The sequence below is a fragment of the Electrophorus electricus genome, chromosome 15 (assembly GCF_013358815.1).
Source record: "Electrophorus electricus isolate fEleEle1 chromosome 15, fEleEle1.pri, whole genome shotgun sequence".
Lineage (NCBI taxonomy): Eukaryota > Metazoa > Chordata > Actinopteri > Gymnotiformes > Gymnotidae > Electrophorus > Electrophorus electricus.
In genome coordinates this window covers 17,312,744-17,339,791 of record NC_049549.1, presented here as the reverse complement: position 1 = coordinate 17,339,791, position 27,048 = coordinate 17,312,744, and the positions used below count along the sequence as shown (strand labels likewise).

Sequence of the window (27,048 nt, the reverse complement as noted above, 5' to 3'; positions counted from 1 at the left end):
TGGTGTGTAAACAGATGTTAGGCAGTGTTCCATGATCATCCTATTGAATGATTTAAACTGCTACAACACAGCTGGACAGGGTATTGTTCTCAAAGTCATGTCCATCTGACCCAGTTCTGACCCAGTTCTGACCCAGACTTGTCTATGCTAAAGTTAGAGTGAGTGAAACTGCTCAAACGAAGCTATTGGGGATTCCTTTGTGTTGCCCTCAGTGTTGTGCTTCGATACGATAAGGAGAAACACTGAACTGTGTGTCAGAGCTGGAGTTTGGTTCTGCAGTACTGTCAGGATGGAGTTCCCCTCCCCAGCTGTTGTGTTTGAAATTTTGGCCAACCTCCATTAGCCAGAAAAAGACAACGAAAGCTGAACGAATAACCCAAGTTAGCGGATCAACAGCAGTGCTGGAGCAAGCTTAGCAACCTCAAGTAAAAGCCACACACACACACACACACACACAGAGAAACACACGTGCACACCCACACACACATACACAGACACACACACACACACACAGAAACACACACACGCGCACACACACAAAAGCACACACACAAACAGTAGAGCTGTGTAATGATAATGGTAATGTTACGAAAAGGCTTATGTATCGTATCTCTAGTTAACATGAGCTGAGTGATGGTTTAGACATAACCTGAGTGATGGTTTGGACATAACCTGAGTGATGGATGTAGATATAACCTGAGTGATGGTTTGGATATAACCTGAGTGATGGTTTGGATATAACCTGAGTGATGGTTTAGACATAACCTGAGTGATGGTTTGGATATAACCTGAGTGATGGTTTGGACATAACCTGAGTGATGGTTTAAATATAACCTGAGTGATGATTTGGACATAACCTGAGTGATGGTTTAGATATAACCTGAGTGATGGTTTAGATATAACCTGAGTGATGGTTTAGACATAACCTGAGTGATGGTTTAGATATAACCTGAGCGATGGTTTAGATATAACCTGAGTGATGGTTTGGATATAACCTGAGTGATGGTTTGGACATAACCTGAGTGATGGTTTAGACATAACCTGACTGATGGATTGGACATAACCTGAGTGATGGTTTAGATATAACCCAAGTGATGGTTTGGATATAACCTGAGTGATGGTTTAGATATAACCTGAGTGATGGTTTAGACATAGCCTGAGTGATGGTTTGGATATAACCTGAGTGATGGTTTGGACATAACCTGAGTGATGGTTTAAATATAACCTGAGTGATGATTTGGACATAACCTGAGTGATGGTTTAGATATAACCTGAGTGATGGTTTAGACATAACCTGAGTGATGGTTTAGATATAACCTGAGCGATGGTTTAGATATAACCTGAGTGATGGTTTGGATATAACCTGAGTGATGGTTTGGACATAACCTGAGTGATGGTTTAGACATAACCTGACTGATGGATTGGACATAACCTGAGTGATGGTTTAGATATAACCCAAGTGATGGTTTAGATATAACCTGAGTGATGGTTTAGATATAACCTGAGTGATGGTTTAGACATAACCTGAGTGATGGTTTGGACATAACCCGAGTGATGGTTTAGATATAACCTGAGTGATGATTTAGACATAACCTGAGTGATGGTTTGGATATAACCTGGTTGATGGTTTAGACATAACCTGAGTGATGGTTTGGACATAACCCGAGTGATGGATGTAGATATAACCTGAGTGATGGTTTAGATATAACCTGAGTGATGGTTTGGACAGGTACCTAACAGTATAACACTATGTGTTTCCTATACTGCAAACATACAGAAGACTTTAGAACAAGCTGTTGGTGAATATGAATAATTGAAGAGGACATGTTGCTTTTCCAGATGAGTAGAAACATGACTGTATGAAAAATGCAGTAAGAGAGAAAGATATGCAAACTATGGGATGATGTCTCTCAAATTGAAATTCTCAAGCGGCAGCTCTGTGGAAATAAATTGTTGTATTTTGGGCAACCTTATAGCATTAGGTTCCCTGCAGGCAACACGAGACTTGCCTATCCAGCACAGGTGGTGTGACCAGTTCCTATTAACCTCGGAGGAGACCGCTACTGACAGGCCAGTTATTCGGGCACCATGCCTCACTTTCAAACTGTGGAGTTCTTGGACACGTATCAGGCTGGATATCATTTTCCATTTTCCATTTTGTCCTTTCCATATGTCTCATGTCATGTCACGTCAATGTAGACTGGATCATTCGCACAATGTCTTTTCCTGTGTGATAATCTGTTTATTAGCCTTGGATGGATGGTTAAGTTAATGACAAATATTGCAGAACCCTATGTGATCTAAATATTAACACACACACAGGATTGAACAGATAACATGCAGGTCTCAGTGCAGCTGTTCTGTAACAGAAGGACGGAGGGTCAGAGGTGATCCTGGTATGGATGGCACTCTGCCTGTCCTCTGCCCCTTACCGTGGCAGTGTGAGTCCCAGTGCCTGCTTTCCTGTGCCCCTGACCGCAGCACTGAGGAGGGATGGCATGAAGCCCCCAGACCATCTACAGCAAGGGATTGTGGAGGTTATGGCACAAACAGGGTGGTGACACCACAAGGTCATTCTCACAACGCATAAATGTTACGTGTTTGCTAAATAAATAAAAGAATCAGTTTTTATTTTGCCAAGAATTTACATTTCAGTGTTAGCAGTAGTTTTGAATTCTAGATTTATTCTTAGTCATATTGTATTAACTTATTTTTAGTCACAAGCGTTATTATTCACAAAATAAACAGTTTCAGCTGTTATTATTCACAAAATCACAGACTCTGAGGTAGCCATTTTATGATCAAGGCTAATTAAACATGTGACACAATGACATTGTCCTCTCAAAATTATAATTTAAAAAAAAAAGCGATTTTTATGGATTTTGAAAATTCTCATCTGTAGATTTTAGGTGCTGATGGTGCTGACTCATCACTGCAGTCCTATTGCCCTGTAAAGTAAAGAACTGAAACTGGGAGAATTCAGGGTTGTTGTGTCACAGGTAGACAGGGTAATTGGTCATTTTTGTCTAGCAATTTCCAAGGCTGGTCTTGTGCTAGAGCGTGTAGCAGTGTTAGTGGAGGAAGGAACTGATTACTGAACTGGAGCAAATCAAGGCTGAAACTCCCTGCTTGTGTGTGTGTGTGTGTGTGTGTGTGTGTAAGAGGAGCTGTGTGTGATGCGAGCTGTTCGTGCTGTGCAGCTGTACCAGATAAGGGACACCTGCGCCCTCTTAGAGATCCTGCACACAGTGTTTCCTTCACAAAAGGCAGAGGAAGAAATGATACTGTGAATGAGTGTATGAAGGAGAAGCTTGTCACTCTGGTACCATCAGAGCTCTGAACGGTTATCTAAACCTGAACCTTCTGTCACACTGTCTTTCATGGCGTATGTGGTATATGCCATAGCCTGACATTTAATCTTATTCCTCTGGTATATTGTGAAAGGCTTTGAACCTGTGACCTTGTTTTTATAGCTTTAGTGCGGCAACTGTCACAGCTTATGCAGATTAGTGCAGAATTCCTCAAACAGTATTGTTATCGTTGGAATAATTGTGCTGCTCTCCAGGGACCTCATAGCTAGTCTGCTGTTTGCCAGGCTTCTCTTCCATTCTGTGTCTCCTGGTGGATTAAAGCAAGGTTAAAATCGACACAGCCTTGCTATGTATTTGTCTACTTGTTTATTTAACCATTTGCAAATGTAGATATTTATTTTCATTTAAGTTTTTTCTCTTCTGCATGGGCAGTAATAATTGGTAAAGACCTGTGTGAGGATGCAGGCGTCTGTGATCTATGGTGAGGACCAGTGTAAACTACCCATATGATTTAGGAGGTAAGCTTGCTGATGAGCCCAATCTAAGCACAAAGAAAGCTGCGTATGATTGTTACAGCCTGGCTACTTTTTTATTTTGTGTTCATGTGACCATGTGACCATGTGCATGGGTCAGGGATAGAGCACCACATGTTGTGATGTAACCATGTTACCAGGGATGGAGCACCACATGTTGTGATGTAACCATGTTACCAGGGATGGAGCCCCACATGTTGTGATGTAACCATGTTACCAGGGATGGAGCACCACATGTTGTGATGTAACCATGTTACAAAGAGGAACAAACGTGCAACCCCTATGATAATGCACTGTATTTCTTGACATCACTGTGAGGATTAATACACTGTAATATGATTCTGCAGACCCTCGCTGGAAGAATACTGCTACTAAATACCTCTGAATCTCAGTAACTGTAATTCCTGGAATTGGGTCATCAGTCGTTTCAAAAGGAGAATAAGTCTACCGCAGTTTGGATGCATTTTAGATCTGCTGACTGCTCTCTGCAAGGTCCGTGTTCTCTTATAGGATAGAGGATGCGGACAGATAGCCTTAGCTGAACCCCGGACACCACTGTACAATGTCAACAGTGTATATTCAGATTGCCAAATGACGGTGCTTCGAATTTGTCAATTTGTTTCACAGATAAATTTCATAAATAAGGAATAAGAATCATAAGGCCTGATTGTAAGGCTGTGAATCCTTTTTCTTAGGTTCATATCCTGTATAAATAATTCCAGTTAGCATGTAAAAGCAGTGTAATTGTTGCTGTATTTCATAAAGGTTTGTAAATATAAATTTTTGGATTTTTCTCACAGATGGAGCTAATCATGAAGAAACTATGTACATAGCATTATCACCAGGGTTCTCACCTCATTTCTGCTGGATTCATGTTGATCCGCAGAGCTGCTGCTGTTAACACGTTGGTGTGTGTGTCAGTAGTAGATGTCAGACTTGTCTTATATTTCCTTGATATTCAAAGAAAATCTAGAGAATGCAGAAAAGGTTTGTTTATAAGCAGATCTGCTCCTCACCACACTGACCCACCTGGACAAAGGGAGGGGTAATGATGTTAAAATGCTGTTTGTAGACTACAGTTCAGCATTTAACACCATCATCCCCTCCCTACTCACTACTAAGTTGGAGGATCTAGGACTGCATACATCCCTGTGCGACTGGATCTCCAACTTCCTAACAGACAGACCACAATCAGTACAGGTGGGCAACTGCGCCTCATCCACCCTCACCCTCAGCACTGGAGCTCCTCAGGGTTGTGTCCTAAGCCCCCTGCTCTACTCACTGTACACCTACGACTGCACAGCCACTTCCAGCTCCACCGTCATTGTCAAGTTTGTTGATGATGCCGTTGTCATGGGCCTGATCTCGGACAACGACGAGAGGGCCTACCTGGAGGAGATTAAGCACCTGGAAAACTGGTGCCAGGAAAATAATCTCCTCCTAAACGTCAGTAAGACAAAGGAGCTGATCGTGGATTGCAGCAAGAAGCAGGAGCGGCACTACCAACCTGTGAGGATCAGTGGAACCACGGTGGAGAGAGTGGATAGTTTCAGGTACCCTGGTGTTCACATCTCGCAGGACCTGTCCTGGTCCCGCCATACCAACTCCCTGGCAAAGATGGCTCGTCAGTGTCTTTACCACCTCAGATGCCTAAGAGACTTCAGACTGCCCTCCAAGGTACTGCGGAACTTCTACACCTGCACTATCGAGAGCATCCTCACGGGGAACATCACAGTCTGGTTTGGGAACAGCACCAAGCAGGACAGACAAGCACTCCAAAGGGTGGTGCGTTCAGCAGAGCGCATCACTCATACGGAACTTCCTGACCTGCAGACCATCTACTACAAGTGGTGCCAGACCAAGGCCAGGAGGATTGTGAAGGACCCCACCCATCCCAACAATAGGCTCTTCTCTCTGTTGAGGTCAGGGAAGCGCTTTCGCTTTCGCTCCCCGAAGACCAAGACAGAGAGACTGAGGAGCTTCTTCCCACAGGCCATTTGGGCCCTGAAGCAGGGAAACTGATAAACTGTGGGGACCACCACCACCATGTAACGTATAACTGTAAATATGTTCAATTACCACCATGTAACATATAACTGTAAATATGTTCAATTACAAGATGGAACTGTACATTGTGTACATACATATATACATATCCATATATACATTCTACATTGTGTATATAAACATAATATACATATATTGTACATACATTGTTAATACATTTTTGTGTATATATAGATATATATTTATACTGTGTATGACTATGTATGTGACAAATAAACCAAACTTGAAACTTGAAACTTGAGATCTTATTTAAACATTTATTCTCGCACATGAGTTTTGAAGCTGCAGTAGGCAAAAAAATATATATATAAAGACGTTTTTGTCATATTTGCTAAAACAGTCACTACGTCCTGACGGTAGTACATTACACAGAAAATCTGAAAAAAAAATCAGGATCTTCTGGCCCAATGCCATTTGTAAGAATTCACTGTGCCTGAATCAAAACAGCCAATCAGAGCCAGGAGGAGTGTCTGACAGAGTGTCTGAGCAGTGTCTGTAAGGCATTTCCCATTTTATTGCGATATTGCAGTTGGGCTAACGTTAGCTTGTTTCCGATGCTTAGGCTACTGGTTAGCGTGGTTTTATTTGTGAATTGTCCAAAGAGGCCAACAATTCATGTCAGCTTCTGTTATCAAATATGTAAGCACTGAAATAAGTGTGTACTTTACCAAATAAATCTTGCTGTAAATTACCTATCTTGTTTGTTGGCCAGCAACGTCCACAGCAGCCTCCTCTGCAGGGAGGGGCTTTGGAGGTGGGGCCAGAGCGGGAGAGGGAGGAGCCTGGTAGTTGCTTCTTTTGAAGCTAAGTGCGCTCCCTCCTCGGTCCTGCTGACTGCAGCTTTAAGTAACTTTATTTGAGTAATCTGTGAACTAAAACAGGAACGTCCCACTGGAAATCCCCTCAGATGGACTTTTCAGCGATGCTAACTCGCCTGGTCCTTATTACATCACCAATGTTAAAAACAAGAACTGTAAACCATTGGTGATGTTAGTTTAACTGTTCCAGTAAACGCTGGAGATCTTCCTCTTAGCTGTAAAACCTAAAACTGTACAATTTAAACAATGCATTATTCTTACCAATGAGCAACTGGTCTACAACTGACACCAGTTTATTTTTTAAGTTGGTGTTTTTTGCAGATTAGGTTTAATCACAAGCTACTGAGGTTAAGCAGATGTTTCTACAGAACACCTACCCTACTGCAGTTCATACTTCTGAGTGTGAGATCCAGCAGTCTGCACTATCGCAAACACGCATCGTGGGCCCATTGTTCTGGGGAGCTCAGAGGGGTTTGTGTCAGGGCAGTCTGCAGAGGTGCCAGGCGGGCTCAGATGGCCTGGTTGTGCCTGTGTGCCCTATGGAGGGCTGGGATGAGATGGGTTTGAGGTTCTTGGCCAAGCCTGGAGCCCACAGCACCTGTGTCTCTGGCAAAGGCCTGCGTCATCCTGAAGGCACGCAGGAGTGCCCTGGGGACCCCAGCACAGTGCCACTCTTCACTTGTGCTTTCGAGACAACAGCTCGGTTTGCCAGTATCTGTTCAATACATGGTGACGAGAATTCCTCACCAAGTGACTGAGTGCCTGCCATTATCTTGTGTTCTTTTTGTCCACCTGCGTGTATCTATTAAATTAACCAGCCAACGCTTACCTTGTACCTACAGTGGCAACTTTATTAAGTTACACCTTTAGCAAATGTGCAGTTACAAACTGTAACTCCTCTCCAGCTATAGTAATGACAATAAAAACGAGAGAAAGTGCATCCAACTGCAAAAGGTTTTGTTGAGGTTTTGGAACAGGTTGGAGAGGCTGCAGTCGTCATACTCCATGTTATGAATGATAAGGCTTCGTTTGTTGCGGGTGTATCTGTATACGTAGTCAGCCCATTCCAGGCTTGGTAACAAGAGGCAGAATCCAGACGGTGTTTGAGGGTCTGAAAGGCAGACAGAGTTCCGTAACCAGGAAAACTAGCATACAAAGGGAAGGCTCAGGATGTGACGTGAGAGTGGCAGTACTTCACAAAGAGGATTTGCAAAGGAGGGGATTTAAATGGGGAGCCCTGAGTATGAGAGTGAATGGTAGTACTACCTCGTTAGTATTCAAATGAACCTGGTCGAAGGAGTTGGGTGTGGCAGGTTTGGTGAAGTCAGTGGAATCCGTGATGGCTACACACAGTCGGCAGCAGGGCCAACCACACTCCACCTCATTCATCACTGATGACCAGCTACACCCCAGCAGATGGAGATTCCCCTCCATCACTGGTCAGTGAGTACTGAGCTGGCACATTTTGCAGACCCAGCAGTGATGCAGAGGCTTTTCACAGGCCAAAGTTACCGCTGGGTTGAGGGTGGCCTGCCACCCATAACTATCCAGTCTGTGCCGCTCTGGGGTCAGGCCATGTCTGAGCCTCTAAAGCAGGGGTATCAGAGGTATTCAGACCTTGAATCTGGACCAGAGAACTTTGGATCTCAAACCCAACTGAGTAAAGTGAAAGATTTAAACCTATCCGCTGTAGGGCCAAACGGTTCTGACTGAGGACTGTAACTGTGCCAACTGCACTTCTGCACGAACACAACTGTCACATAATTATGACAAAAACCTGTCACCACCACTAAGACTTCCTGGTGCGAATTTAAAGCACAGCACTTGTGGAAAAAGAAACTCATGACTGCAGAATGGTGCAGTAACTGCGCCGCATTGGAAAAGAGGATATTGATGGCAAATATGTACAGTTCTCTGTTTTTTATTTTTACACTCGTGCCTTTGAGTCTTCATTTATCTTTTAATGAATAAGATTTGTAGCTTTAAATGAAAGCTACATCTAATTGGCTTGAATAGTGCAGAACGCCCCAGTTAACCTTCTAGCTAAAGTTAGCAGGCTCTGATGGTATCCTCTGAGGTTGCCATAGCAGCTCTCTCTCTCTCTCTCTCTCTCTCTCTCTCTCTCTCTCTCTCTCTCTCTCTCTCTCTCTCTCTCTCTCTCTGTCTCTCTCATCTGCATGGAAATGACAGCCCGTGGATTAAAAAACTTGTATTCCCACTGCTGACTTCTAAATATTTACCCTGAAGTCAAAGACGGCTGCTGGGTGTGGAGAGTAAGTGCTTGGACCATTTAAGGCCAGAGTCATTTCTTTTTTTAATACTTCATCTCGCTCTGCTCCAGATGGCACGCCCTAGAGCTGGAGCTGTGGTACGAGACGATAAGCATTCGCTAGTTTTGTGCGATAGCTGCTCCGAAAGGTCCCACACTGCAGGAGACACACTGTGCTTCTCGCTTGTCTTTGTGCCATTTCTTTTCTCACATTTGAATGACATTTTCCTACTTGTGGATGACAGCAGTGCCTGGGCGTCGCCAGCGTCTCACTCACAGGTTGTGGGAAACCAATTTCTGTTAAGTGCTGAACATTAACACTGTCAGATTTTTCAGGGGTTCACCTTACAGAGCAGAAATGTGCAGAGACACCTACAATAAGAATGACATAAATTAACTTAGGACACAACTGCTATAGTTAAAAAGAGTAAAGTAAGGAAAAGGGACTTAAATAAAGCAGTACTGATAATAAGTAGACTTATTAACTGATTAAACTATATCATTAATGAGTAACTTCTTGAAAATGAAAACTAAATCAGTGGAATATGACTGACTAAAGACACAGACTTACTGTATGTGAGGTACCTAATTGCGTGTGTGTGCGTGTGTGTATGCTTATGCGTGTTTGTGTGTGTGTGTGTGTGTGTGTGTGTGTGTGTGTGTGTGTGTGTGTGTGCTCATAAATTAATGTTACTGGCTTGAAATGGCATAGAAAAGTGAATTGCAGTATGCACTGAATATTGAATATACCAGCTAAATGAGCTTTAGATTACTGTATGATGTCATGCATTGCTTTGGTATTGTGATGTTTGAATCTGTTGCGAGTGAACTTGCATTAACTGTAGTGTGTGTAAACACAATCCATTCAAGTTTGAAAGCTCTGGTAGAGTGTCAGCTCTTGTAGTTGAGAACAGGTTCCATTGATAATGATATTGGACGAATTACCTTCCTGAAAATGGCGGGAGTACAATTAGCTTTGAACCCAAAGAGATGATAGGATGTTTTATCAGTAATTTTAATGTATTGGGGTTCTGGACAAACAGTGCAGGAGTAGTTCTTAAGAACCTCATACATCAACAGAATTAACTTATTTGTGATCCATGATATTAAAGCAACATTGAGTAAGTTTGTTGCCCGTCTTTCCCTAAATTAACCTCATGATCTAGAATCAGGATGAGGAAGTTGAGGATTCTGGTTTATCATGTAGCGTAACAGGTGTTTTGTTACAGTACACATGTGAATGTAGTGTATGTCAAAGCTTTGCTCCTGACAGGAGAAAATGCCCTCTACAAAGCATTTGCACTATTCCCATTCATTTATCTATACAGCAAACAGCAGTTTGTGGTGGACGTAACACTCGATACGTTCGGCAGAGATATGAAAGGTTCTCTGGGATTGCAGAGTCAGCCAGTTCTCTTCCTCGTGCTCTCCTGGGGATGTGCGGAGCGCTCAGCTCTCCTTCTCGGGGAAGCTTAAGGCTGCACATGCACTTCCCCTCCACGACTTTTGAGCGAGCGCCCCTGGATGCTTTGTTTACCTGCTGTGTATCACGAGGCACTGTGGTGTTACAGGGACGGAAATCTATGGAAGCTCAGTGGTGAAGGTACTCCACTAGTAGTCGGAAGGTTGCTGGTTCAAGCCCCACTGCCAAGTTACCCCTGAGCAAGACCCCTAACCCTCATTCACTCAAAATGTACTCAGTCATAATTGTAAATCACTTTTTATAAAAGTGTCAGGTAAATGCTGTAAACGTGAAATAATTGTGATTGTCCTAATCACTCTCTGAGTGGTTGCTGTTGTGGTTGCGGAAGTGGTACTGGCTTCTTCTTCCCCACCGGCACTGACTTTTTCTTCAGGATCTCACGCAATCCATAATTCAAGCCCATGCCATCTGCCTGTTGCATGGATTAATGTTTCTTGCACAGATTTTGTAGAAGGAGACTGGTTTCATGTGCCAGGGGCGGAACAGAGAGTGGCTTTGTGAAACGGTCCCATTTTGTTCCCTGAGACTTTCCAGGGCAGAGATGGAGAGCCTCTCATTCTTGTCATATTCCGCGTAATTGATGCTCTCAGTCACATGCGAGCTTCCTCCTGCGGTATATGAGGCTCTCACCAATCACAGCAAAGCCTCCGTGCTAAGCTAAGACGAGCGAGCTTGTTAAAAACCAAAAACAAACGGCAAAGCTTTTTCCAGGATGTGCTTGTGTCAACTGCTGATTCCCGTTTACATGTCCCCTGTATGTGTACATACTGATGGCGTGTGTTATTGGCATTCACGTGAGCTGTACCCCCATGTGCAGTCTCTGAGAGCACTGCTGATGGAGCCCAAGATCAATACTGCTGAAGGCAGATTGATTTGAGGCCAGATTTGCTGTTAATATTGTTTTCTCGATCCCCGTTGTCATTCTTGTCCGGGCTGCATTGTAACGTATGTGGACACAGTCTGCAAAGGGTCCCAGTGGTCATGATATATAGGATAGTGAGAGCAAGACACAGAGTGATGTGCAGAGAGAGAGAGAAAGTGTGTGTGTGTGTGTGTGTTGCAGAGACATTCTGTGTCCATGTGTACTTGAAGAATCACTCTAAACACCATCAAAACTTAAGAGGGGATTTACAAGCCCTGAGATAAAATAGCACATTCAAAATCACCTAAAATAGCAGCTCAGATTAAGCTAATGTAATCCCATTTAAAGAAGCCTTCACCTATTTACTCTCAAGGCACCATCTGGCTAAAAGCTCCAGGTCATCCTACAAACACATTGTCTAGAAACATACCACGTACGCCTCCAGAGCCGCTCCCCAACTGACCACATACCTCACCGGGTCTGGCCTCGCTCCCCGTCAGGCCCCCATGGCCCCCTGAGACCCCGCCCTCCCCTGCACTCCCCAGTGACCGAGAGACATGCAGCAGAGAGCCCTCCGGTAATTACACCCATCGGCCGCCCAACAATGGAGACCATTGAGGCTGAAATGAGCTATGGGCTACGCGGGGGAGGAGCTGGGATGGGCGGAACGCTGGGGACGTGTGGAGGTCTGGAGGTCGCCCCTCCTCTCTGAAGTGCTTTCTGACATGCGTCTGCCACCTTTGTGCGCAGTAGATTAGCAGTTATTTTTAAGGCACCTCTCAGAGGCCAGAGGCCGGGTGTCTTGCCAAGGTTTTATCTCCAGGACTCTTGTGAGCTGGAAAAGAACGAAAGAGTAGATTATTTTAGAAGGCAGTGTGTCTCTGGTTAATGAGAGTGGATCCTGTGTGTGTGTGTGTGGGGGTGTGTGTGGGGGGGGTGTGCGTGTGTGTGTGTGGGGGTGTGTGTGTGTGGGGGGGGTGTCTTAATCTCAGTCAAAGCTTTCATCCATACATTTGGTGAAAGCCTTTTGGTTCACTTAAGCACCTGAGATGCAATCAGCACTCAGCAGCTCCATAAGAGCTTTTAGGTGCAGCGTTTCATGCAGGGTTCCAAAGACTAAAGCTCTCTGTACTGATACGCATTGTGCTGCATTTAATTCTCAATGCAACATTCTCACACTATACAATTCCTTAAAGCACCTGTGGAATGAGCGATAATTAAGGTGTCATTTTATGGACCCTTTATATTATTTATCTGATCTTTCCTTTGCAAAAGTAGGCTAATACATAACAAAACAATGAGCTGTGGTCTGACCACACAATTTATCCAAAGGGTATTTTGATTTTGTTAAATTAAGAGACCACAGCAAAAATAATCAGGTTATCTTTATTTTATGAATGGTTGACAACATTTCTCCCAAATTCCCAATAAAAATATGGTTATTTAGAGCATTTGGGGACATCACTCACACCACCCAACCTAACACATTATATGAGTAGTGTGAGGGGACATCACTCACACCACCCAACCTAACACATTATATGAGTGATGTGAGGGGACATCACTCACACCACCCAACCTAACACATTATATGAGTAGTGTGAGGGGACATCACTCACACCACCCAACCTAACACATTATATGAGTAGTGTGAGGGGACATCACTCACACCACCCAACCTAACACACTATATGAGTGATGTGAGGGGACATCACTCACACCACCCAACCTAACACACTATATGAGTAGTGTGAGGGGACATCACTCACACCACCCAACCTAACACATTATATGAGTAGTGTGAGGGGACATCACTCACACCACCCAACCTAACACACTATATGAGTGATGTGAGGGGACATCACTCACACCACCCAACCTCACACATTATATGAGTAGTGTGAGGGAACATCACTCACACCACCCAACCTAACACATTATATGAGTAGTGTGAGGGAACATCACTCACACCACCCAACCTAACAAATTATATGAGTAGTGTGAGGGGGACATCACTCACACCACCCAACCTCACACATTATATGAGTAGTGTGAGGGAACATCACTCACACCACCCAACCTAACACATTATATGAGTAGTGTGAGGGGACATCACTCACACCACCCAACCTAACACACTATATGAGTAGTGTGAGGGGACATCACTCACACCACCCAACCTCACACATTATATGAGTAGTGTGAGGGGGAGTTATTGCCTCTGCTCTAGCTGTCTAAACTAGGTTTGTTTTGCTAGTGATCCCGGTTCACTTTTAGTTGAGTTTTTGGAGGTCTGTAAAAGATGACTTCTTTCAGCTAGTTGTTTTTGTGTTTTTGTAGCATTGAGGCCAAATGCCACACTGCCACTCAGTGTGTGTAGCTGTAGTGACTCTCATTCTTTACTTCGTGAAGTCATGTGCATACCCTCTGTTGCACTCAAAACAGCTGACTGTCGAGTGAGCTGGGGCCATGCTCAAATGGCCGACCTTGTTGAAAAGAAACACTTAATCATTTTAGTTTCTGTATCAACCTTGTCAGATGCCTCTTGTTATCACAGTTTGCATAATAAATTATATTAATATAATATTAAAAACTAAAACAATTTAAAACAAACAAAACTATATACACACAACTGAAACCGAAAAACTAAAGAAAAAAGCTTCAGTAGAAAATGTGTGTGTGTGTGTGTGTGTGTGTGTGTGTGTGTACACATGCACTTTCTTTTTCTCCTATTGTAAACTAAATGAGCTATAAATGTTATTGTCATGATGTGGCATGATGATTGCTGTGTAGGTCTTCACATGTTCCATCTTTATCCTACAGAATATCTGCTTTTCTTGTTTCTGGTATGCTGATGTCATCACATATGCTGATGTCATCACTGGGTTGCCAACCCTAAGTGTAGCATTTAAGAATTTGAGAGGTTTTTTTTGTAATTGGATACATTATCTTTATATTGTCCCTCAGTGGAATTAAATATGTAGTTTCATGTCTTTGCCGTGACTGCATAAGATGACGTGTGACATTTACCACAAAATGTCCTCTGCCCAGTCTGCCTTACTTCTACAGACAGTGTTAATGTAGCTCTGCGTGGCCTGTTTCCCCGTGCTGTGTCAGGTATGCCCCAGACCGGAGCGCGGGTGGAGCACACTACACCTTCCTGCTCCGTCCACTGGGGGCCGGCAGTGGCGCGGGCGGAAGCACAATGGGGATTAGAGCAGATTTGGATTAATAAAGCCGCGTGATGACATGCTGGCACTGAAAGGGTTGGGCACTGCAGCAGTGTGGGGACACAGGACGCACGCAGGAGTCTCGGCCCTGCAGAGCCCGACTCTCAGAACGTCTGAACGTCACAGTCTCTCTACTCTCAGCTCACCCGGGCGAGGCAGTTCTCTCTCCTCCACCTCTCAGCTCACACAGGCGAGGCAGTTCCCTTTGCTCTAGTTCTCTGCATGTGTGGGCGAGGCGGCCAGCTGCACATTGTCTACATGTGACATGCCCAACCCCTAACTGTACCTTTAGCACTGAAATGAGATGAAGCTTTGACGCAAGAAACAAGCTCTGGCTTCAGGAGGCAAGTGCAGTAATTTGTTTAGTGATGTCTCTGGGTGTGGAGTGTCTATATTGCCTGTGGTTTTCTCGCCATTAAAGGAATTGTATTTAACCCAATGCCAGGTGAGTTTGTTGCGGGCCCTGTCCTGTTTTAGCGCACTGCTGAAGTCTTTTCATCACACTGAGACTGTGACAACCCAGTGGTGGAGATGGTTGTCCAACCAGATGTGTGTTACATCGTCTTTAAGGCCGACCCGGTCATACTTAATTCAGAGATTGGTTTGAGATTGAGATTGGTTTGACAGATTGAGCCAGGGGATTGTTTGTGGATTAGTGGGGCATGTATGAGAAATAAGATGAAGCCGGCAGAGAGGTCGCAAGCTCTTGTGAGCAGTAAGAAGTCCCAGACTCAACAAAATGCCCAACATCCCACCAACGCTTGCAGCTGAATTCACTCTCATTCCTCACAATGCAGGAGTCACAGTAGTGCAGTTCAGCTGAGCAGAGCTCTCCCACTGGGCCTGCAGACCTGCCCTGCCACGCCGGCTGACCTGGGATCAGATGATCCAGCTGTCTGGCTTGGATGAGTTCAGGGATTTGCAGGGAATGACCTATGCTGTGCCTTTCTGCTCTTTCTCGGCCCTGCTTTGCCTCCTGAAGGATGAGAACCACAGTCTGTATGAGGGAACTTGCAAGTGGCCTGGTGACTTTCTGCTCCTTTTTGGAAATCCGCAGTAGTTTCTTATGCATTTCCTGGTTGAATTTGTCAGCTCTGTAGATGTAACTTCTAATCCCTGTGCAGGTTTATTATTCTATAAACCAACAGTCAGGATTCTAGCTAGTATTTACTTACCTATAACTTATTTATTTGTATTTTATCTGAGAGGAATGTTTTGTTCTGTAGGGAACCTCCTCACATCAGTTTTGGTGATATAGCAGGTGGCCCTTACACCATGAACTAGTGTTTGACACTGTAATTCTGGACACTATGGCTCTGAACACTGGGTCTGGATGCTGTGGCTCTGAACACTGTGGCTCTGAACACTGGGTCTGGATGCTGTGGCTCTGAACACTGTGGCTCTGAACACTGGGTCTGGATGCTGTGGCTCTGAACACTGTGGCTGTGGACACTGCAATTCTGGACACTGTGGCTCTGGACACTGTGGCTCTGAACACTGGTTCTGGATGCTGTGGCTCTGAACACTGTGGCTGTGGACACTGTAATTCTGGACACTGTGGCTCTGAACACTGTGGCTCTGAACACTGTGGCTCTGAACACTGGGTCTGGATGCTGTGGCTCTGAACACTGAGGGTCTGGACACTGTGGCTCTGAACACTGTGGGTCTGGACACTGTAATTCTGGACACTGTGGCTCTGAACACTGGGTCTGGATGCTGTGGCTCTGAACACTGTGGCTGTGGACACTGTAATTCTGGACACTGTGGCTCTGGACACTGTGGCTCTGAACACTGAGGGTCTGGACACTGTAGATGGGTTCATACCTGTGCTGATATTTAGATTATGGCATTTGGATTAGGGAAGTGTTGTGCAAGATTGTGACAGACCGCGTCAGTCTGACAGCGCGTTTCCGATCTTGCACGCTCTCCTCTTGAGGGGGTTCCCTAAACACACTCTAATCCACTTCTGTCCACAGCTGATTCACAGCGAGTGGAGATGCCAAAGAAAGATCTGGAAGTAATTAAAGGCCAGATGGTGGTTCTGGAGGCCTGGTACACCCCCACATCTGCCATTGAGAAGAACATCATCATCTGGAACTTCATGGCCAATGACTCCAAACAAGTGAGTGTGGGGAGGCATACGCATTACTGAAGGATCCGGGTTTCTTTACGTGGTTAGTACTTGGAGCACAGCCTCCTCTAACGTTTAACATGGCTAAAGGCCGATGCTACTCCAGACGGAATTCTGTTCAAAAGTGTCTCCCGATGAGATCATTTGTTGCTGTAGGACAGGTAGAGAAGGATGCTAACAACACCAAAGTCATGGGTTCGGTTCCCAAAGAAGCACACCTGTCATACTCAGAAGGATGTAATTTGCTCTGCATAGCAGTGACTGCCAAATGTCAGAGGATGATATGTGGCTATTCTCATGCTCCCATGTCATCTATGACTTGATCAGAAGCATAGAGTTGTTAATTTAGGGATTCCTATGAAGATATTTGTCATGTGTAATATGGATGCTTAGACAAGACACAGATTGCTTCTGTTAAGTCCAGAGCTCTCTGATGTATTTTAAATGCCACCAGTACATCTTAAAGCAGAGTTCATGCTGTCTCTGCATGATATGCTTAACCCTTACATCTCCACCATGCCATCGGCATCCCTGCTGACATGTTTGTGCAGTCTTATGATAAGGCTGAAAGCAAGTGAAACTATTCTGCTTATCTCAAGTTACAAGTCAGCTCAGAATCAGAACTGTCTTCTCCTCCAGTTTGTGTGATTGTAATGTGATTAGAATGAAATCATAGTCTGCTTGCCTGCATTTGTGAGAGATAGTGGACTTCCACCTAGAAGGGATCATCATTAAAGACTAATTGTGCATTTATATTCTTAGGAATATAAGCTATTCTTAGCTGTGTTCAACTAAATCACTGTTATTTTCACTCCGTCAGCGCAAATGCTGTATATCTTCCAAATTAAATATGAATTCTTTTGCTGTTACACACGCATTGCATGCTAGTGCATTCATTTCCAGTCAGAGTGTTGTAGCATTGGTAAAGGGTGCTCTGCTCTCTGCTGCGTTCCTGACCGCGCATTCCTGTGTGTGTGTGCAGATCATCTCCTACACGTCAGGCCAGACCGGGATGGGGAGCCCCGAATTCCGGAGTCGTGTGGGCTTTGTGGCGTCCATGCCATCCGCCAACCTGTCCATCTACATCAACAGCACGGAGGAGACAGACTCGGGTCGCTACCTCTGCAACGTCATCGTGCCCGGGGCGCCGGGCTTGTCCGGGGAGCTCCGTCTCAACGTGAAGGGTACGCACGGCGCCTTCTGCTCGCCGTCTGACTTCACGGCTTCGCAAGTGCTTCTCGCCTCACTGCTGAGGGCGTAAAATGTAAAACGGCTCATTATTTAAATTTGTAGATGACGGATCTTCCCAGTGCGTCGGGGATGACGAGACATAGTAATGCAGAGTCAGGTGGTGATGGGGGATTGTGGCTTCTCTCTCCGTCTCCAGTGCCTCCCTCTACCCCCATGTGTTCCGTGACGGGGGATCCTGTGGTAACAGGCAACGTGACGCTGAGCTGTAAGTCCAACCTTGGCAAACCCCTCCCTCGGTACAGATGGACCAAGGCCGCTCCATTCTCAGCAGTTTTCTTCTCTCCAGCACAGAGTGAGTCTGCTTCACCTCCACATATATGTGTCAGCTGCCTTTTGGCTTTTACTGTCACTGAACATTTGTAATTACTAAACATTCTGCATAATACAGCCATCACAATTGATCAGTACGTTGATTGTCATCTAAAACAGCTATGAAACTGTATCTTCAGTACAACAGTACAGTTTCCTATACAAGGGCAACAACTAGAACTACAGATGAGCTTACAGAGAAAGGAACTAACAATCAGTGGAATAGTTTATTGCATAGTGACATTCACTTCTTTGAGAAGTCTCTCTTGACGTTGGCAGGGATTATGAATTAATTCCAAACGGGCAACAGTTTTTCAGCCTCCATTTAGAACAGAAACAAGACATTTTTTATGGTCACTTGTGGTATTCCTGGACTCTATCTGAGGGCCTCACTGCCCAAGGCTAACTCATTAATTCTTTGAAATTGGAAAGGTACTGAACATCTTATGAGGTGCTGCCTCCCTTTCTCGGCTGGTGATCTGTTGTGCCTCCTATCGTCTTGTTCTGGCTGAAGGATAGCGGAAGGCATTGTTAATCAGATGAAAGCTCTTTACTGTTTCTTTTGCTGTAGGAGTAGAAATTACCTTATTTCTGTGGATTAAGATGTTTTCTATGTTTGACTCACAGAACATCCAAATGAAATCTTATCACCAAATGGCCTGTATCACTGAACCAGAATACCTGAGTTAAAAGCAGAAGTGTTTTCTGCCTTTATGTCTTGTGAGCGGTTTTTTTATGTCGGTTATTTTTAGCGCAAACCTTGAGTGGTCATGAACGTCATTGCCAGCTGTTTGCAAAAGCTTATCAGTGTTGCGGTGAATACTCTGCTCTCGCGGACACCTGGGTCTCACGTAGATCCCAGTGTCTTGCTCCCTGCATTTGTAAGGAGAGGGGCCAGCACACCCTCACTGTCAGTCTCCTCTGAATAAATAAGACCTGTCCTGTGCTTCCCTGCATATGTCTCCTTCTCTCCGTCTGTCACGCTCCTCTTTCTCTGCCTCCTTCTGTCTCACACACATGCGAACAGATGTGCACCCACGCACGCACGCACGCAAACTTGTCACTCTTTCTCTCCGCTGCTCTCGATGAGTGGAGGTTGGGCGCTCACCCCGAGCTCGTGCTGGGTCACCTGGGTAAGGCACTTAGTCCTTCTCCACCACCTTCCTCCCATATGGCCTGCAGGAAGACCTGTAAAGAGTGTGTGTGTGTGTGTGTGTGTGTGTGTGTGTGTGTGTGTGTGTGTGTGTGTGTGTGTGGGACCATGTAAATGACCATACTAGTGTGATCTCTTTAGAAATGTTTCATACAGCGAGACATGTAGTCCAGCCTGTAGCACTCAGACCATCACTTCATGTGCTTTGAGAACTCGGTGTGCCTTGGCTTGTAGATACTGCTTTATATAAATCTATATATCAGTAAATAAAATTATAATGACCAGTGATTAGATTTGATTTCGGAAGCTAGATACCCCCATATGTACAAATGAGTAAACATATGTAGAATGTATTTTCCCTGCTGAGGTGAGCCGTAGCCTTGATAATGTTCTAGTCTGTGTTTATGGAAGCTGAGAGCCATTCCATGCGAACTGTCCTGATTAAGTGTACATTTGATTTGCAATTCAATTTTTTTTTCTATTTTCAGAAATGTGTGGTAGGTAAAATCTGTCAGACATCTATTCAGAGTGCTGTCGTTTTATTAGAAGGTAAGAAATGGCTCATTTAGACAGCAGTAGTGGAGTTTGTTAACTCTGGGCTCCTTTGAGCACTTCACCTCCATGGGCAGACAGTACCTCTGCGTGTGTAGTCCCACTGCATTCTCTGCCTGGCCAGTAATACCAGCTAAAGTGCCATGGTGTCTCAGTTCTATTTATACCCTGAAATCATCTGATCTTCTAGAGCTGCTGATGTGATGAGGTGCGTGTGGAACATTGTGTCAGTCTGCACTGGCTGAATTTCCTGTGCATATGCACCACATATTCCCCACGGAGGAGCTTCTGCAGAGTTCCACCTGAATGTCTCTACATGTATATGTCCTTGTATTTATTCCCACCGTCTTGGGTTTATACTAGTCTAATGTTGTGTTGAATGGTTTCCAGCTTGCGAGGTTACTGTGACGACAGCCCATGCTGCTCTGCTTTCAGATGAGCAGCAGGGCAGTCTCAGGCTGAGCAACCTCACGTTGGGCATGTCAGGCGAGTACGTGTGCAGGGCCAGTAACACGGCTGGGAGCGCCAGCTGCAACATTATCCTGGAAGTGTCCACGCGTGAGTAGCACATGCGCACCGTCTCACTAAAGTCCCGCCGCAACCCACCCGCCCGCGCTAACTAATGCCAGGCTGCCCATGTTGCCCCACCCCCACCCCCGCCGTGTGTAGCCCGCAACACCTGGCTGATCGCCGGAGCCGCCCTGGGCTCGCTGGTGGGACTTGCGGCCCTCGTCCTCTTCCTCACCTTCATCCTAAGGAGGATCCACGACCACGAGGAAGAGGAGATGGCCAATGACATCAAGTGAGCCACACCCCCCGCCACAATCCCCGCTCGCTCTCTCTCTCTCTCTCTCTCTCTCTCTCTGTCTCTGTCTCTCTCTCTCTCACGCGTGGGTTTCACTGTAGATGTGTTTCAGTGGCAGAGCTGTGTGGGGTTGGTGTTTTGTGGTGCATCACCGCTGATTGGCTAACGAGAAAACTGCATCCTTTTCCAGTGAACCTAGAGATGATTCACTGATGTATTCTCAATAATCTGCATCAGAAAAAAGCGCTTCCCGTGATTATTTAGACATGGACTGTGTACGAAATACATTTTAAGTTGGAAGAAATATTATAAAGATATTTGATTAGCCCTATTTAAGTGAAATCTAACCTTAAATAACTAGTCAAAAATTATATTGACAGAACCATATAATTAAAATGTCAGGTGTCTGCATCAGTCAGATGGTTGGAGCAGAATATCACTACATTACATTTAATCTTAGTTATTTCCGTGCAATAAACATAATTTTTGTATTCAGAGTGTGCAGTGTGTTGCCATAATGTGTCTGTGCTTCCTCCTGATGGGTGTCGTCTGCAGAGAAGATGCCCAGGCCCCAAAGAGGGTCTCCTGGGTCAGGAGCAGCACGGGCTCAGACATCGTCTCCAAGAATGGAACGCTGTGTTCCATAGCTTCCAGCCCTCCACCACAGGACCCTCGGAACACGCCACACAGCCTCTCCCCATCCCCCCCTGGGGCATGTGACGACTCCTCGGTGCTTACTGCATCTAGCAGCATGGTGCCCTACCCAGGGGACCCGGAGGGCAGTAACCCACTCCACGGGCTGCCTGGGTATAACGGGAGCAAGGCTTCCACCCTTGCTCACCTCCGCCGGCCTCGCCCGCACCCACAGCCGCTGAGCTCGGACAGCGGCTCTGGTCCCAGGCCTGGAGGGGCTCGGCCCCAGGCCCCGTGCCTGGCCCTCGGGCCTGCCGCCTCTACCGCGCTGTCCCGCGTGGGTGCCGTGCCAGTCACAGTGCCCAGTCAGAATCAGGCGGGCTCGCTCGTGTAGCCCAGTCAGTGACTGGAGGAACTTAAGACAACACTTTGACAACGTCTTTGACTCTGCTCGAGGCATCCTGAGGTGGAAAGAATGGAAAGAGTTCTGACTCATGGTCTCATGATGAAAGCAAAAGTGTGGGGGTACTTAACAATGATCAGAACTTGAATTTGGAGTTTTTCAGAACTTTTCTAACTTTTGTACTAAGAAACATACCACTATTTAGATTCTTACTGGGCTTAAACACACACCGGTGGGGCAATAGTTTAATGATTTAAGTCTCCAGCCTCCTCCTGAAGGGAGTTAAGCTCCTTCCTACATCTCACACAGCGGTTCAGACTATTACTAGAGTGCTGCGGAGATTTGAATTATCTGAACTGTGTTACATTTGGGTTGGAGCTAAACTCTGCAGTAAGAACTCTGCTAGGTCTTCTTTTCAGATATATAGAGGAAGTCAGAATATTTGTTTTGAACAGTGTTAAGGAAGTCTTAATATTGATAATTGTGCTAAAGGCAAATATCAACAATGGGAAATAGCAATTAGTAACGTCTGGGTTCAATAATTTACTAAAGGTTACTTTTATATTTTAGATTCAAGTGAGATATATATATATATATATATATATATATATATATATATATATATATATATATATATAGCTAGCTATCTATGTACAATTCTGGAAACTTTTGGTTTTATAATATATGCTATGTGAAATGAAGTTTTCCCTTTTCCTTTTGTGTTAAGAGCAGGCTGTGATGCCTACAGCACATTGTGTATGATTTCCATCAACAGTGTTCTTCTCTTCATTTGTATGGTTTTTCCTTTCCATTTCTGTTGGTCAACATTAGGTCATGTTCTTGCCGGAAGTGAGTACCAGAATGGCCTGTTTAGCTCTTATATTGGAGTGGTTCCTGAATGATTTGTGTGGGTCCAGATGTTCCTTCTTCACTGCTCTCAGTTTCAGGTCTTGGAGAAGTCATTTGACTTGATTGAACAGTGCTATATTAGTAATGTTCTTTAAATATTACGTTAAATGTTACATTGGCAACTGTTTGCTGAAACATTCATAGACAGTTTTTTAGTAGGTTTCAATGAAAACATTTATATGGTCTGATGGTAGAACTTTGCAGATGGTAGAACTTTTTTGCAGACTAATAAGAGAAGTACATTCCCGAGGTTGTGGTCTTTGTTCTGCTCGACCAAAAAGTGTTTTGAACTTTTTTTGTTCTTTTGAAAGAGACTGATAATGTCAGTAATGTGGCTGTGTGCATGTATGTATCTGCTCTCTCAGGCTGAGAAGGTCTTCCGTGGTGACTTTGTGGTCAGTGCTTTGGTCTCCTGTGCTGGTAGTCTGGATGTGTGCTCTTTCCATGAACATGTTGTACTCAAATGCAGTAAATAAGTAAGAGAAAACACATTTTTCTTTTCTGGGATTTCCAAGAGAAATTCAGTAGTGTTTGAATTTCGGAGGTATTCCTGAAGCCTGTGCTCCGTTTTTGTCCACATGGTGGGAGCAAAGCGATGCTTTTCGGAAGAAGCGGAACACCCACATCTGAGATGTTCATTTCAATAAACCATTATTCTGTTTGTTTGCAAACCACAGTTGTGTTTGTTGGTTTATTTAGGACTTATTGTTATGCATTATTGTTTTAGACCATAATATGATATACACTGATGCATACACTTGCATGCAAATAAAAGTTAATACCTATAAGTTGTCAGAGAAACCTTGCTGAGTTCACCATTGGTCATTTTCCCATGAGACTACACCTGTCTGCCTGAGCACAGGCTGGGCAGGGCTGTTCTCACTCCTGCTCTCACGGCAGTAGGAGTGAGCCATGCGTTATCTCACTTAAGGACAAGAGACAACGCCTGCTTGGAAGGAAACAAACCAACATGGCTCACTGTTGCACAGTGTTCGTCGCATGGATTTTGATTCAGTGTTTTGGTAAGTGCGAATTCTTTCCTTCTGAAAACAGTGGGAGGCCCACAACTGTTCCAGTTAGAAACAACTCTTTTGGTTTTCATTTTGGAAAATAAAACAAAGTTGAAGGCTGCATAAAACTAGCATAAAACTGCATACAACTTGAAGGTCAACTTCTCTGTAAAACCTGTTCACCATGTTAACCCATTTTGAAATGTGAATTTTCAAAGAGGCAGTGTGATTTGTTTTATATATGTGATTGACTAACATAGGTAGTCAACAGGAAAATGGACGTCTTCCAAAAAAGTAAGATGTCAGTTTTCAGCTCAAATGTAATAGCATAGTTCTGTTTGAGAACATCTGTGAAGATCCTCAATCCTGAATGAGAATCTGTTATTCCTGCATGAAAACACCTGCATAGACATTTGCCCTTGACCCTGGCAGACAGGGCGTGGTCATGGGAGGCACTTGTGGTGAAGAGTTTGGTGTTTGCGCGTGCTGGATCCCCCGTCGAGCTCCCCTGCAGTTACAGCACCTACATCTCCCACGGCTTCACCCTGGAGTGGCGCTACGCCGCCCCTGGGACACCCGCCATCCAGGCAGAGAGGGTGAGTGGCTCCGCCAAGGCCCCGATTTGCCCCAACCATCAGCACTTGTGCTGCTGTGTAATCAGGAGGTCTTCTTTCCCACGTAGGTGTTGTACTACAATGGGAAGCTATACTGGGTACATTCTTGGGAGAGCAGGATGGTCTTGGTGCAGAACCCTCCCGTGTCGGGCCTGGCCTCTGTGAAGATACTCAGCGTCCAGCCGTCTGACGGCGGACTCTATATATGTGACGTCACCAATCCCAATGACTGGACTGGCAGTGGACAGGGTTTGATCAACCTGACTGTGCTAGGTGTGAGAAGCCTGATTCAAGTGTCTGTCCACTCTAGTATTTCTACATAAGTACAATTTCATAAATTCATACATACATTTCTACAAATTCAAGTAGATCAGTAAAAATGGTGACCAGTGAAGATAGATAAAAGTTTTTTTTTAAAGGTTAAATGGATTTAGGGATAACATTTTATTGATCCCAGTGGGAAACTGCAGATGTAACATCGGGGTATCTGTGCCAGCACTCACACTGCTATTGCTACTGGTGCATTTTTATTATATAATTTGCATCATTATATGCATTATTTATGTGTCTTAACACTCTTTGTTCATCTCTCCTTTCATGTCCCGTTCAGTGGCTCCGTCTGTGCCAGTATGTCAGCTGACTGGCAGCACCTACACAGGAGACGACGTCACTCTTACGTGTCACAGCTCCGAGGGGTTTCCGACACCCGTCTATTCCTGGAGTCGAGAGACAGGCTCTGCCCCTCTGCCTCCCAGCAGTGTCGTGGAAGGTGCTGGATACAGAAACACATGCACTGACTGGAGGTCGTCACGTGGTTCATAGTGTAACACAAATACTCCACGCCTGCCCTTAAGCCTTATCGAATGCTCTTGAAATCAGTGTGCAGTTGTTTGCCATCCAAACATTAAACTGCTCTAATTATTCAGTCAAGATGTTCAGGCAGCCCTTGCAGTTTCCTGTCCCCAGTGCTCTTTGCTGACCTAAGGCATCCTTTCTCATGTATATTAAAGTTCATCTTATTGTTGTGCTGTTTATAAGGCAAGATCTATTATAGACCAGCTCATAGATTGCAAAGACGAATGCCTTAAGGGATACATGAAAACGTTGCCTTCCAGATCGGCATACTGGCTCTCTTATCCTGACCAACCTGTCGGCCACCTTTGCGGGGACATATATCTGCAAGGCGTCCAATGACCTGGGCGTGGCGGCATGCAGCATCGCAGTTAAAGTGGCCCGTGAGTAGCATGTCACACCCTAATCAGAGTCCAGTTAGAGTGTTTTGAAAGCCCTGGTGCTGCATTGCAGTTCTTCTGTGTGCCAGATGGTGGCGCTGCAGAGGTGGTTGGTGGCGTGCTTATGGGGGTTTTCTTACTCGTGCTGCTGATTGGCGCGGTGACGGCCTACTTCCTCTGCTACAGGAAGAGGCCTCGGCGTCACGCCAACGCTCTGGGGTGCGTAAATTAATGTCAGCCCTGCGATCGCTCACTGCTGCAAATATTCTTTTTTTTTTTTTTTTTTTTTTTTTTTTTTTTTTAAGTGTTGCTTTTTTTCTTCAGGATGAGTCTAGACCCATCAGGGCAACGCCAGTCCAAGGGTCGTTTGCTTTCTCGTACTCTCAGTGACGATCACCCTCAGCACCTCAGAGTTTCACACTTCAGCCCTCTTGTGTGAGGGTACAGAGTCTCCACGTGGGCTCATCAACAGGTGTTCTACCAGTTGTTTACTTTTTCTGACAGGATGTGTGCTTTTTAAAAAAAATAAATGTAGTGTATTATTTTGTGCTAAATGTATGAACCATAACACTCAATTAAGGTTAATGATAAATGGTAAATGATGAAATTATCATTTAATGATGATACAACTTGAAGTAGATACTTCAGTGTGTAATATTTTGATGGACGATTATACTAGGTATAAAGAGCTCATTAATGATATGTGGCTTTATCAGCTGTTACTGAACCTGTTTTTGTCTTCAGTACTAAATAATAAAACAGCATTTACATATGCATAATAAAAAAAGGCATTTATGTGCAAAATTACAAAGTTAAAAAAAAAAAATGCACAGGCAAGTTAAATTATTTTGATAACTTCCTATTATGCAAGTACTATACTTTTACGTTTGTCAAGGTAATGACAAAATTGAGCCAAAACAGTTCTCTATAAGTCAGTATTTATTTTAGCCGAATTTGGTGGTGGTCTCTAGGAATCAAGGCTGGCACGACAAAGACGACCAGAGAATACATGAGTGCCTCAAACCCGTTTAATTAAAACTACATTTACTTTGATTCTTGATACCAGTCCAGGGGCTGCAAGGAAGAGGTGGCCCCTACATGTGTAGTCACAACCAATCAGTGTGACTCTTCTTCCACAGTGGAACTACACTAGATACTGATGTCTGTGAACTCAGTTCTGGGACTGGGAATCTGACTCCCACTCTAATCAGTGCTGTATTTTGGTGATTGGACCCCTTAATTGCAGTCACTGGTCATAATTACAGGACTAACTAGAGATAAAAAGTTCTGAATAGGTCAAAGTCCAACCATCTAAAAGCTTCAAGTGCAAATCTCTCTCTCTTTTTTTCCCCCTCCAGTTAAGCTTTATACTGAGGAACAAGACTGTATATGTGCAAATGAACATATAAGGAATCTAAAGTCAACAAATACCACAAAACACTCCAACAGTACATAACTAGCTAATGCAACAGG

At 44.6% G+C, this 27,048-nt stretch overlaps 2 protein-coding genes across 4 annotated transcripts in view; both read left to right on the top strand.

Annotated features, from left to right (window-relative positions):
• The window catches only part of esamb (endothelial cell adhesion molecule b), a 33,525-nt gene extending 11,140 nt beyond the window's left edge, over positions 1 to 22,385 (top strand). The window contains exons 1-7 of one of the 3 annotated variants that reach the window (XM_035533927.1): positions 14,890 to 15,018; positions 16,550 to 16,695; positions 17,687 to 17,888; positions 18,092 to 18,247; positions 20,360 to 20,527; positions 20,639 to 20,771; positions 21,330 to 22,385. In XM_035533927.1, coding sequence (XP_035389820.1) covers positions 15,012 to 15,018; positions 16,550 to 16,695; positions 17,687 to 17,888; positions 18,092 to 18,247; positions 20,360 to 20,527; positions 20,639 to 20,771; positions 21,330 to 21,801 — 1,284 coding nt within the window. In that variant the 5' untranslated portion in view covers positions 14,890 to 15,011 and the 3' untranslated portion in view covers positions 21,802 to 22,385. Of the gene's footprint in view, positions 1 to 14,889; positions 15,019 to 16,549; positions 16,696 to 17,686; positions 17,889 to 18,091; positions 18,248 to 20,359; positions 20,528 to 20,638; positions 20,772 to 21,329 lie in introns of those variants that run through there. The other 2 variants (XM_035533925.1, XM_035533926.1) reach the window with 2 other exon arrangements.
• A 1,304-nt stretch (positions 22,386 to 23,689) lies between these two features.
• On the top strand, positions 23,690 to 26,992 carry LOC113585113 (V-set and immunoglobulin domain-containing protein 2-like). The gene is made up of 7 exons (XM_027022428.2): positions 23,690 to 23,741; positions 24,162 to 24,325; positions 24,412 to 24,616; positions 24,954 to 25,112; positions 25,459 to 25,578; positions 25,665 to 25,794; positions 25,900 to 26,992. The coding sequence occupies exons 1-7, from the start codon at positions 23,690 to 23,692 to the stop codon at positions 26,012 to 26,014; spliced, it is 945 nt and encodes a 314-aa protein (XP_026878229.2). The 3' UTR covers positions 26,015 to 26,992.
• Positions 26,993 to 27,048: the final 56 nt, after the last annotated feature.